General features: G+C 43.8%; 2 protein-coding genes across 7 annotated transcripts in view; one reads left to right on the top strand and one right to left on the bottom strand.

The window, feature by feature from the left end:
• The first annotated feature begins 43 nt into the window (after positions 1 to 43).
• smdt1b (single-pass membrane protein with aspartate-rich tail 1b) lies at positions 44 to 1,485 on the top strand. 2 transcript variants are annotated; one of them, XM_061829152.1, is made up of 3 exons: positions 44 to 262; positions 987 to 1,157; positions 1,247 to 1,485. In XM_061829152.1, exons 1-2 carry the CDS (start codon positions 113 to 115, stop codon positions 1,122 to 1,124), a joined length of 288 nt encoding a protein of 95 aa, XP_061685136.1. In that variant the 5' UTR covers positions 44 to 112; the 3' UTR covers positions 1,125 to 1,157; positions 1,247 to 1,485. The 2 variants fall into 2 exon arrangements, with proteins under 2 accessions (XP_061685136.1, XP_061685135.1); XM_061829151.1 differs by having other exon boundaries at positions 46 to 262; positions 987 to 1,132.
• Positions 1,486 to 1,549: 64 nt separating this feature from the next.
• The window catches only part of LOC133505731 (TRIO and F-actin-binding protein-like), a 32,958-nt gene continuing 22,053 nt past the window's right edge, over positions 1,550 to 12,454 (bottom strand). For 4 of the 5 annotated variants that reach the window (XM_061829143.1, XM_061829142.1, XM_061829145.1 and 1 more), the window contains 11 exons: positions 10,856 to 10,905; positions 10,697 to 10,765; positions 9,366 to 9,455; positions 9,098 to 9,192; positions 7,557 to 8,133; positions 5,808 to 6,042; positions 4,678 to 4,777; positions 4,432 to 4,591; positions 4,179 to 4,283; positions 3,012 to 3,098; positions 1,550 to 1,715 (listed from right to left, as the gene is read on the bottom strand). In XM_061829143.1, coding sequence (XP_061685127.1) covers positions 1,566 to 1,715; positions 3,012 to 3,098; positions 4,179 to 4,283; positions 4,432 to 4,591; positions 4,678 to 4,777; positions 5,808 to 6,042; positions 7,557 to 8,133; positions 9,098 to 9,192; positions 9,366 to 9,455; positions 10,697 to 10,765; positions 10,856 to 10,905 — 1,718 coding nt within the window. In that variant the 3' untranslated portion in view covers positions 1,550 to 1,565. The remainder of the gene's footprint in view (positions 1,716 to 3,011; positions 3,099 to 4,178; positions 4,284 to 4,431; positions 4,592 to 4,677; positions 4,778 to 5,807; positions 6,043 to 7,556; positions 8,134 to 9,097; positions 9,193 to 9,365; positions 9,456 to 10,696; positions 10,766 to 10,855; positions 10,906 to 12,454) is intronic. The other variant, XM_061829146.1, reaches the window with a different exon arrangement.

Here is a 12,454-nt window from a genome sequence, read left to right as displayed (position 1 = left end):
CATCAAATTCAGACCTCGTGTATGATAAAGGGCGCCGTCAAACACGTCATCAAACCGGAACCACGCCTACCCACGTCATTTTGTGCCGCCCATTTTTTTGACACTGGGAAAAATGGCGATGAATCTTTTACGGTTTTCCCTGCCAGCCAACATCAGGAATGCTGGGTTACTGGGCCGTAAGAAACAGCATCTAAACAGGACGATAATAACCCGGAATGTGGTTTCGACGTCGTCGGGGGCGATCCTACCGAAACCAGAAAAAGCAAGTGTTGTTTTAATTTTTTTTGTGATCGTCCTGTTAAGGTGAAAAAAAATGACTAATGGTGTGGGCGGAGCTTAGCGTTGCATGACATCGGTTGCGTCCAATCGCTGCTGGTGGAAGGGTTTGCGCTAGTTTAATGAGCCAATGAGCGTGTGTTTACGGGAATGACCGGATATATAAAGTATTTTTTTTTTTTAAACCAGCTAATAAAAATGTCATAGATGTTTATTAATGGACTCAATTCTGAAGGTCACTTGTAAAAATGCATGTGATCTTAAAACATAAAATTATTCCTTACAAGATTTACGACCATCTGTTCTGTGAGTACGTTCTGCGATTGCTTTTCAAACACGAGTAGATGTGGATTAATAAATATTGATTTCTGTTCCAAGATAAGAACTTAACAAAACGCTTTTTTGTCACTTATGTCTCCAAACACGAGTTGGAACAAATATTGATCCTGTTCCAAGATAAGAAATGAACAAAATGCTCTTTTACCACTTATGCCCATGATGGTTGAGGAAAGATCAAATTTTGGTAGTAAACAATAATTTGTCAGACCAGTGAAGGGAAATCACATAAAATCACCCAATGGTTTGGCATTGCACATTATGATTGGGGATAAATAGAGCAGCGTAATGTCTGAGATGGAGTTTTGTATTCTCCCATCATGCGCGCCACCTTTTAAATTGTAACTTCCATACTTTGTCGTTCTTCCCCGCAGACGCCCTTCGGTCTCGTTCGCATGACTGCCGTGGTGGTGCCGTTCCTCTACGTGGGAACTCTTATCAGCAAGAACTTTGCCGCCCTCCTTGAGGAGCACGACATATTCGTCCCTGAGGATGACGACGACGACGACTGAACTGTCTTGTGCGAAACGTTCCTGCGACTTTGTGCAAGCGACGCCCAATTTGTGACATTTTAGCGAATTGTGTTGTGTGCTACAACTTGGCTTAACTTTTTTCTTTATTTTATTATGTACAGGCTGCATTGTTGCGTGGAAGAATATCATAAGGCCAAAGGAAAATGAGGAAGATGAGGCGCTTATCCTTCTAGATCCAGCCATCTACCTCTGCCCATCTGCCTCCTCTGTCCTCTGCTGTTTATCTGTCAACCAAACAAATTTCAAGAATTCTCATATCATGTGAGGCTTGTATCATTCGAAGCATTCATTTTTGTTTGCATCTTGCGAACTCATTAAACTGAGTCAATACAATATGAAACGAGCAGCACTTGTTTTGTGTAGATTTAGCTTTATTTCATTTGAAAAGAAAGGAGGACTTCCACTCGTTTTCTTCATTGGTCACAGGCTCCCCCCTGCGCTCTCCCGTCGTGCGGCGTTAACCAATCTCAAATGTTCGCTGAGAGAAACCATCTCCAACCTGCTTCGGCCCTTCAAGTCACTTAACTCGACGTAAACCTCCTTGTAGCGCTCATACGCTGCCTCCTTCTCCTAAAACAAAGCGTATATGAATAAGTGTTGGGCCACTATCGGCAAAGCCGATGGACAAAAGCACATTTTTTGCATCCACCAAGCCACAACGTCAGGTACATCTGCACAATTATGTAGAATCCCTTTCCATGACCAAGTACCGTAATTTCCGGACTACAAGCCGCACGCTTTCAACCCTGCGGCCTATGCAATCATCCGGCTAATTTTGGGATTTTTTTTTCCTAACGTCCGCCAGTGGCGCTCGAGCAGAAACGGTAAGAGTGAGACATGTGGAATGTGTTTCGAGGAAGACGCAAATTTAATGTAACTTCGCGCTTTGTGCATGAATAAAATGAGCATGAACAGACCCTCATCGTGGTAAATGCAAGACGAAATGCATATGACGCAGCTTTTCAAGTTAAAAGCAATCGAGCTGGCCGATAAAGAAGGAAACAGCTGCTGCACATGAATTTCGGCATAAATGCATCGATGGTGAGACGCTGGAAACGGCGGCGGAAGGAACTGGAGCAATGTAAAAAGACGAAAAAAGCTTTCAGACATCATAAAAGCAGGTGGCCCGAACTTCTTTGTAAATATCTCATGTTTCAATGTGGGCACATGTGGCTTGTGTATGTACAAAATGTTTTTTCCTTTATAAATGTTGTGGGTGAGGCTTATAATTGGGTGCGGCTTATAGTCCAGAAATTACGATACTTTAAAAAGACTGAATTGTCAGGACTTGATCGAGCAATAAAATACATTTAAAATATACTGGAATGTACAAAGTACACACGTTATGCAATACAGTGTGCAACAGTACAGTTGATTTTGATCAGTTATTCTATACACCTCATTGAGATTACTTCTTGATCGGCCAAATCTAATTAAAGTGCAATAAACAAAATAAATGAATACCTCTGAGTTAAAAAAAAAAAATGCATGATAACAATTTTAATCCATTCATGGGTAGGGTGGCAATTTTTTGCCATATTGAGATAAAAGTCTCCTAACAGGCCACAATCAAGGAAATAGCACTTCTTTTTTGTTTCTGATTAAGTTATATGATAACTTTACTCATTTATAATCTCATCCCAAAAATGGGACGCTGCCCGTGAGAGGGTACTTGGGTTTTCTTATATACCAAATTATGGCTTCAGATGAAAACACTTAAATATTTTGATATACTGAAAGATATAATGCATGAAAATCATGATGTCCCAAAAATGGGACGCAGCCCACGAATGGGTTAATGGCAAATTTTCTAATTCATATTTATCTCCTGCAGTCGTGCCGGTGTAGCGAATCGTCACGCCGTACCTCGGTGAGGGACTGGACTTGACTCTGTAAGCAGCTGAGCTCCTTCTTGAGAGACTGGACCTCATTTTCTTTGGCTCTTAGCAGCGTCTAAGTGGGGAAATGTTGAAGGGAGCTTGGAACGAGTCTTGGATTTAGCCGATGTGGAGTAACGATCAGAATCAGAATCAGAATCGGCTTGAATGGCCAAGTGTGTAAAGTGTGTAGTTTTTCTACGGCAGTCAGTGCTGCCCTGGTACGACATTCAGAACAAATAAAAGATATTTTGTGTTTATAGGAACTATAACTATACTATAAGACGTGCAAGATATGAAATCTATATAGATAAGTGTGTTACTGATGTCACTTGTGCAAAGGGAGCAGTTGTCTGTTCACGACCAAATTTGTGGTCTTCGACATCTGCCTCGTGATTTCTATTATGTACAACTGGACAATGTGGTTAATAAATGCATGGACCTGTTTAAATACAACAGATTTTTACTCGTACTTTGCTTCTGTCCAAATAAATTTTATGCCAGTCAGTACAACCATAGAGTCAAATTGGACAAATTCCTTGTCTGTTACACACTTGGCCAATAAATCTGATTCTGATCCTGATTAGCAAGAAAAGTAACAAACTGGGAAAAAAATTCATGCAGTAGTGCATTGTAGGTACCACAATGCTTCCAAGCATTCAAAACCATTTCAATAAATGCCCAATAGAAACGGTTAATAGAAATAAATCCTCCTAGATGGGTCATCATTTATATCTGCTTTGATTCACGAAGAGAATCCGACTCCCCAGGATTCCCATCACAAGATGATCGATTTTAGGACGATTTTCCGGTCGACCAATAGATGGCAGCGTGTGCCGCTCAACGGAACCAAGCGGGGAACCTAGCCAGGCCACGTTGAAGAAAACCGGACTGTGATTCTAACGACTCATCGGGGACGCATTACCGGGCCGTGAGACGACACATTAAGCAAACTTGTTTGAACAATTTGTGTCATTAAATTGGGTCCAAAAATCCCTCAGCCAGACACGTCTGCCAAGTCCAATTCGAGCTCCAATGAAAAACGCGGAAATACTGCAACTGGGCCAGGGCGTGGCGAGCCGTTCGCACTTCCCTTACAGTACTTACGTAAGAGTTGAAAACTGCATATTGAAGTCCAGATTACTGCCGTCATTACCTCAACTTCTGACGCCACGTCGCCGAGGTAAAGCGCGTCTGGCCTCTGTCCCGTGATGAAATAACGCATGCGGCTAATCTCTTCTGCCAGCTTGGCTTTAAGCTCCTGGGGAGGGGAAAAAGGTCAATTATATACTGCTGCGGCAATCTTGGACAATCAAAAAAAAAAAAAAGGTGACTATAATTTTGATTATTATTTTTTTTTTTTTTACCCGTTATCGTGCACTATAACGGACACAGGTGCGGTCCCTGACCTGGTTCTCTCTCCAAAGCTGTCTCAACTCTCTCTCTTTGCATTCGAGATCACTTTCTTTTCTTCGGCCGCTCCGCTCAGCGAGGGTCAACTGCCGGCATTTCTCGGAGAAACGTTCAGATAAGGCGTCCAAATGGCGGCGGCACGTGTCAACCGGCGGCCTGACGAGCGCAACAAAAAATTACAGTACAGTATATCACTTGTGCGGGGGGGGGGGGTGTCACGGAGAAATCTCATGATTTCTTACATATGCGCCGGATGAGACGCTTCCGTGTGCGGTTCCCCCCCAGGCGGGCTTCTGGCCTTCTGCAGCTCTTCTCTGTGGCCTGCTCTCAGCGCCTCGAGAACTGTAATAATAACGTTTGCTCGTCGGGGAAATGATTTCTTCCTCGTGCTAAAACATCACAAGACATGTCAATATGCGGCTTATTGCCACTTGATGGCTGTTACCACCGAAACGTTTTTTTTTTTCCATGACCAACTGCCCGTCCAGAGTTTTTCCATGTATCGACCAAGATTTTATTTTATGACCCAAAGGGGTTCCTCCAGATACTGTGCAACTGATCCGCCACAAAAATGTTTTCGAGATGCAAGCACTGTATCATCATTATTTTCATAATGAACAGACTTTTGGCAAATAGCGAGCTTTTTTTTTTTTTTCCTAGAAGAGAGGCGTCAAGATATTTCACGCTACTCCTAGTTGAAGTTTACTGTCAAACTAAACAAACAAAGAGAATTACACGTGTATTTGAAACTACACTAAACCGCTTATCCTCACAAGGGTCCCTGGAATGCTTGGAACCTTTCCTTCGGGACGCAGACCTAACCTTCAACTGCTTCGCATGTCTGCCTCGCAGTTCTAAGGACCAGGGTTTCAAATCCCGGCCCCACCTGTGTGGAGTTTGCATGTTCTGCGTGGTTTTTCTTCGGGCACCCCAGTTTCCTCCCACATCCCCAAAACGTGCATTTATTAGAGACTAAATTTCCCCGAGGTGTGAACGTGAGTCCGACCGGGTGTTTGTTTCCATGTCCCCCGCGATTGCCTGGCAACCAATTCAGGGTGTACCCTGCCTCCTGCCCGTTGACAGCTGGGATAGGCTCCAGCACTCCCCGTGACCCTTGTAAGGATAAGCGGCCCAGATATTGGATGGATGGATAATGATCTTGCTGGACTGTACCGATCTCAAACTTTTTTTTTTTTTCTTTTTTTTAAATTGGAATTTGAAAATGATTTGTCTGTTTCTGAAAAACGGAACTGGTCCGCGGCTAGATGCCAGCTTCCTTGTGCTGCGGCGCCGAGGTGCCCTTGAGCAAGGCACCCAAGCCCAAACAAGGATAAGCGCTGCAGAAAACAAAGAGACGGTCTTTTGCTCCAACCTTTAGCAAAAGATCGCCGCTCCTCCTCCAGCATCTCGTCTCTTTGTCCCTCCAACCGGCTGATCTCCCGCTCGTGTCTCTCCCGCAGCTCCAGCACTTCTTTCCGATGGGCCGCTTCCATGGCCTCGAGCCGGGCCCGGCGGGGGGCCCCGGGTCCGCACGGGCTGTCCGCTTTTATCGCCACGGGTGCGCACTCTCGCTCAACGCTCTCCATTTGCTTTTTAAGGGACAAAGCCTGGAAGGAGAAAGCAGAGATGATGATGGCTGGAGAAAGCAATGCAACTACATCCTGGATTTCATTGTTTTGAGCACAGTGATGGATTTAAATGGTCATGTTATCCGCGAAAGGTGGATCGAACGCAACTTAAAATTCTTTTTGTCCGGTGAAGACGTTTCACCTTTACTCCCAAAATTAACCAAAGATGCCGTTTTGATTTCAACGTGGAACATTTTCAGCAACAAGGAAGGCAATTTGCTTCCGTGTTTTCCAAGAAGACGTTTGGATATGCATACGTTTCAATTTCCATCCATTGTACCCAACTCGTCGAGGCAGACGCCCGCCCAACATTGAGTAGCTACGAATTGGTTCGTCTAAGTAGACTTAAAGGGCCACTGTCGTAAAATGTACGATTTTTAGAATGTTAATAATGAAAAAAAAGGCAGCCGAAATGGACGAACCTGTTTTTTTTCCCCACCACAAAACATGATTTTGACCATATTTGGCTTTTTGCAACTCCCGCCATGAAAATCCTCTCAAGTGATTGGTTTTCGAGAAGAAGCAGGAAGCGACATATGGGGCAGGACCGCCCTCAAGTGGACTCGTTTCTTTCTATTAGTTTTACCTCCGGGAAGGTAGCTCGTTGTTCCGTCGTGTTAGCCAAAATGCCGACTCGTTGCATTGCTCGAACGCTCGGGAGGATGGATTCACTCTTCACATGTTTGCAAAAGACCCGGTTCATCATGAAAAATGGATTGCTCGGACGAGGACGAGAGCTTCGTGGGTTCCAAATGACAGGTAGGTACGTATACAGCTACCAAAAAAAAATAGTTTGGGGTTGGGGGCTTAATCCTCTCAGAATGTCACAAAAGATGTAAGTCAGGGGTGCTAAATGTGTCGATGTACCCGCGCACAGCTTCGGACGAGGGGCACGGCCTCGGCCGGGCTGGCTCATACCTACTCTCTGGGAGTCTTAGTTAGAAGTGATCCGCATATCATCTAAATATGGCTCCAACCAATCGGGTAATATTTCCCCGGTCACTTCACTCGACTGTGAGATGTTCTCTTGTTTGAAAAGAGCTTCCGTGTCCCATTGTAGGTGGCACATCGTCTTCTCAATGGCGAATGTCGCGGTGTGACATCATGAACAGACGATGCAGGCAATATGGCGACCATTTGGACGTCGAAAGAGACTTCCGCAACTTTGCGCATGGATGACGCGCTCTCCGCTCATATTTATTTTTTTTTTACGGACATTGAAGTGAATAATGTTACATGTATTTTTCATTACAATATCTATTTTAGAATGTTTATAGGCATGACACTTGAGCTTTAAGTTTTTTCTTCTCGCTGTCATCAGATTGGCTGCGTTCGACTTGTCTAATGTATGGGAAGTGTGATCTTGAGTTAGATTCAAGATTAAAATAAAAACCACGAGTCAGCAACTGGGGCAACAGTACGTGACCTATTTGCTTTGAATTGTGTTTGACATTGAAGCAAAAGTGTCGAAACGCTCATTTATCTTTCCTCACCTCCTTTGGAAGGGTTTTGGCCGTGTTTATTAGCGCAGCGGGCGCCCCGTTGACAGTTGCGGCGACGTCCTTTGCGGCGCCGGTTGGTGAACGGGTGACAAACGCTCCGTCCTCGTCAGGGCTTGACTGACGGATCTGGGTGCCAACGTGGGAATCGGAGATGGTTTGATAGGCCTGGGCTCTGCCGAGTGACTCTGGGCTCACGTCCCTAAATGACAGCCTCTCGAATTCTGTCCACTTCCTGCTGACCTCTGAGTCGGTGGCGTCAATGACAGGCACGGCGACGCTCCCCCTCTTCAACTCTACGCAGTCCCACCTGCTGCCCATCTCGCCGAAGGGCACAGCGTCCTCAAACCATTTGTTCCTCTCCTCCAGTCGCTTCGCCCAATCGCGGTCCCGACCCTCTTCCCGTTCGTCCTTTCCGTCCGGGCCCGAGCTCACCTCCGCGGGCGCCGCCGGGTGTCGGCCTTCGGAACGCGCGGGCTCAAAGTCGGAGCGGGTGAAGCCAGCGGCTGGTTGGCGTGACGACGGGCCGCGGGAGAGGGGCTCCTCTTTCTCGCTGGCGCCTTCTGATTGGCTGAGGGCAGAAGGAGGCAAAGTAAAGAGGCTAAAGTTACGCATCACAATAAAGATTGAAGGGTACGCTGAAGGCAGACCACCCAAACACTTCGCAATCATATTTCTGATGAACTTCTTGCGACATTCCTTTTCACTTGGACCAGATGAGAATTTTATAAAATCATCTCATAAACCACTAGCAAAAAATAAAAAATGAAAAAAATCATAACAAAAGAATCAATTGTAACTATAACTATTAACACAATACACCAAAAATGAATGTGAATTTCTGATTAATGTGACTACTTTAAGTCATTTTTAACAGCTACTCATTTGACAGTCCTTTGCACTTTTTCGGTTTTAGTTATCAAGAGAATACCGGTTATGACTGTGAATATGGAAGAATGTGGGTGTGGATAGTTAGCATGAGTATGAAAGTTCTGTCTTCATTGTACTTTATATTTATTTTTACTCACTTACTGAATTTGCTGTTTTGTGTGCGTACGCTGTCTAATGACAGAATCTTCAATATTTTTAGTTGTATTTATTTTTTCTGTTCTCAGGCACTGCATGTATACCTTCTTTATTTCATTCCCTTTTAAATCAGAAATATATTCTGACATAAAATAAATTATATTCCTTTTGCTTTTGTTGTTTTTTTGTTGTTCCAACCGATTAATCATTGACACTATTCCTTCTATTTGTTCATGTTTTCGCATGCGGCGTTTTGCTTTATTGTCACGTAAAATGGCTTTTTTTCCTTGTTTGCCATGATTTATCTGTTCCACGGAAAATTAGCAACCTATCTGCTTCAATCAACCCCCGAGGGAAAGCGATGTATTTTGGGATTGGAGTGTGATCGAAGCCGTGTCAGAAAAAAACATTTTTTGGACATTACAGGCTTTTCCCACAGGCCCAATTTTTTTTTTTTATTTTTAATTTTTTTTTTTTACAGGCAGTCCCCAGTATAGAACCCCACTCACTGCTTGTTGTTCTCGATGGCCTGCCTCAGCGACGTCACCCAGTTCCGCCGCAATCCAGAGGTCACTGCAGAGAGAGTGAACACTGCCCTCTTTGTCTGGGGGGTGATCAAAAGACCCAACACACACACACACACACACACACACACAAATGCACAGATCGTGAAACAGGAAGCAACCAAACGCACCAAAGATGTAAAACTGATCAGGTTCATAAATGATCCCGAGACATTGTGAAAATCGACGGGCCAAGAAAAACAAAGCACGATACTTGGATCCGGAGGCCGGAGTCGTTTTCCACGTCCCAGTCTGACACGGCGAAACAAGTGGTCAGGTCGATCTCGCCGTCCGCATGATCTGACTGTTGAGGAGAAGAGCAAGAAAACTTCCCTATGAAATTCATCGATGACTTGAAGTGGGAAGCTCCAAAGAATGGATTTAGGTTTTGTAATGTGTGGAAAAGCCTCAAAACAATGTGACTGATATGATGTAAATGGGAAACAAAAGAAAGCACAACGTCACGCCACTTTCCAGCAGAAACCTCTTAAGTCCAAATTTGGTTAATTTGATATTTTTCCACAAATCAATACTATTGGTCAATCTCTACACGGGTCTATTCATATAGTGTATGTCAGGGGTGGGGAACCCATGGTTTGCGAGCCATACCTGGCTCTTTCGGTGCTTGCGTATAGCTCGCAGAGCCCTCACAACGACATACAGCAGGGGTGCTCAATGTGTCCATCGCGAGGCACTTTTGGTTGATGGCGTGACAGCGTGAACATTTTGGCAGCACGCGTAACTTTCTCTAAGACTCTTCTTCCTACTTTACCTTGCACCGCCCCCCTCCGCTCTTAAAGGGGTCCACTCGTAATTACAAATGTTACACTCAATGCGGTTCATGCGCCGCCCACCACCAAATTTTTTTTACATAAGGACATGCCTTTGGTCGGCAAGCATTGTTGGCGAGCGCACATAAACGGGAAGAAATGAAAAAAATTCAACCTGCAGACCAGCTGATTGTGAAAACTTGGATGGCACTTCCCGCCACATACCAAACACTGCGGCATGTGAGTACTGCTGTACTGACAATGTTTGGTCCTACCTATGCATATGAAAAGTCTTTCTCACATTTAAAAAAAAAAACATTAAGATCAACCTCCTGTAGGTTCAGTCTCAAAGGCTGCAAGAAGTTTCATTTAATGATGTACGAAACAAACGACAAAGCCATCAGCAAAGAAGTCGCATAATGGTAACAAGTATTTTTGACATTATTGGTTAGCAACATCAATTTAGAGACTTATTGTACTCTTAAAGTGTTGGTCTTACATAAGCACAAATACACTTGTATTCAGTTTTAAAAATATCGTATGACTCTTTTGGAATGACATTTTTAAATATTTGCCATTTATGACTCGCTCAGTGTAAAAGGTTCCCGACCCCTGCTGTACATGATCAACCAATCTAAAGTGTTGAAAATTACTTGATGTTGCAAAATTAGTTTGGGTTTTTTTTCTTGGAGGTGATTCCTTGTAAATGGTGATTTTTTTTTTTTTTTTTGTGGACATGCGAGTGATAAGTGTCTTATTGCGCCGTTCCAAGTACCTCCTCAGCCTCGGGGTCCGTGTAATACTTTAGCGACGCGCCACTCAGAACAAACCAGTGCTCGCTCCACTGTGGAAAAACGACACATTTGAATCACAAACACAACTGACGGCAATCGTTACAGAATCAAGAAAATCGGAGCCGGCGACGGATCCCCACCTTGTCGTTCTCATCCAGTCGAGACATCCACCCCTTCAAAGCGGCGGCATCTGCAAGTGAAGTCGGATAAGGAAGCGTGAGCAAGCATTTTGTTGTGGTTCAAGTGTCTGACCACACAGATCAAAAAAACACAGGAAACAGAAGTAAAAAAAAAAAAAACCAAACAAAGCTACAACTAGTACATATTAACATATCAGCTTTAGTGTAAAAAAAAAAAAAACTGATCTTCCGAGAACCCAAGAACCATATTTCTTCAACCAGAGGCCAGAGGGGTTTGGTGACTCAACCGCAGCGAGTACCCGATGTCCGGAAGGGGGCAGGTCTTTATTTGGCTTTATTTGTTCAAATGCATTTTTACACAATTTTTTTTTTGTTTGTTGTAAAATTCTTTCCACAAATAAAAAAGGAGTCCTTCCATTCCTTCCCAGCTGAATTCAGCCAAGAGCCCATGATTGACATATTATATCCAAATGTGTGAAATCTATTTTATTCAATTTATTATTCAGGCGGCAGAGTGCCTCAGCTGGTAAAGCGTTGGCCTCACGGTTCTGAGGACCTGGGTTCGATCCCGGCCCCACTTGTGTGGAGCTTGTATGTTCCCCCCATGCCGGCGTGGGTTTTCTCCAGGCACTCCGGTTTCCTCCCACATCCCAAAACACGCAACATTAATTGGACACTCGAAATTGCCCCGAGGTGGGATTGTGAGTGTGGCTGTTTGTCTCTATGTGCCCTGGGATTGGCTGGCGACCGGATCAGGGTGTACCCCGCCTCCTGCCCGTCGACAGCTGGGATAGGCCCTCGTGAGGATAACCGGTGAAGAAAATGGATGGATGGATATTGTTCATTTCATCCGAATTCAGTCCCTCAACAAAAGAACCGCTGCAGTCTTTAATAAAATTTTCTCGGACACTACTCGGTTGTGTTTGCTCCATGTCCAGAGTTCAGCTTTACAGATGCCACGGAAAGACGTGATGCTATACAGGACAAATGTTCGTAAAGCAATCCGACCAACATTGGTTTTTTTTCTGGGGGGTCCATTTCGAGGGTGGATTTTTTTTTTTTTAAATTATTATTGTAATGTAGGCTACTTTTTGAGGAAATATGGTTTTGGAGCACGAAAGCATGCAAAGTAGAACGTACTGCAAAAGAGGTGAATTTGAAAAAAGGTGTACTTTCAAAAATGGAATCCTATCCTATTAAAAGTTGAACAAGAAAATAACGAATGATAATAATAATTTTAAAAAAAGACACTCACAATGTAGATGTTATCCAACGTACGAGTGGGAATGAATGAAATTGGAGCTGTAAGGAGGAAGTTTGCCATCTCCATCTTCTTTTTAAAATGAACGGATCTGTCACATGAATAATTCTGAACCACTTCAAACTTTTGTGTAGCTAAATAAGACTTTATACAGCAATATTATTAATGAGTCGTTTAGGAAATCATCCATCACGCTGTCTCTGCTGCCTCAGCTGATTTTGTCATGAGGCTACAGACCTCCTGGTCTATTAATAAAGAGAATAAATCAACATGCAGGCCCTCACACTAACTATTTGTTTTTGGGTTGTTTTTTTTTTTTTTTTTTTTTACCCTGCGAC

This window comes from Syngnathoides biaculeatus, chromosome 9 (genome assembly GCF_019802595.1).
Source record: "Syngnathoides biaculeatus isolate LvHL_M chromosome 9, ASM1980259v1, whole genome shotgun sequence".
Classification (NCBI taxonomy): domain Eukaryota; kingdom Metazoa; phylum Chordata; class Actinopteri; order Syngnathiformes; family Syngnathidae; genus Syngnathoides; species Syngnathoides biaculeatus.
This window is presented reverse-complemented; position numbering and strand designations above follow the sequence as displayed.

What these genes read in the sequence shown, in the direction of transcription:
- smdt1b (XM_061829152.1), top strand. Translation starts at nt 113, where the DNA reads ATGGCGATGAATCTTTTACGGTTTTCCCTGCCAGCCAACATCAGGAAT. An exon ending in TCCTACCGAAACCAGAAAAA is followed by an intron (nt 263 to 986) that starts GCAAGTGTTGTT and finishes TCTTCCCCGCAG; the next exon opens with ACGCCCTTCGGTCTCGTTCG.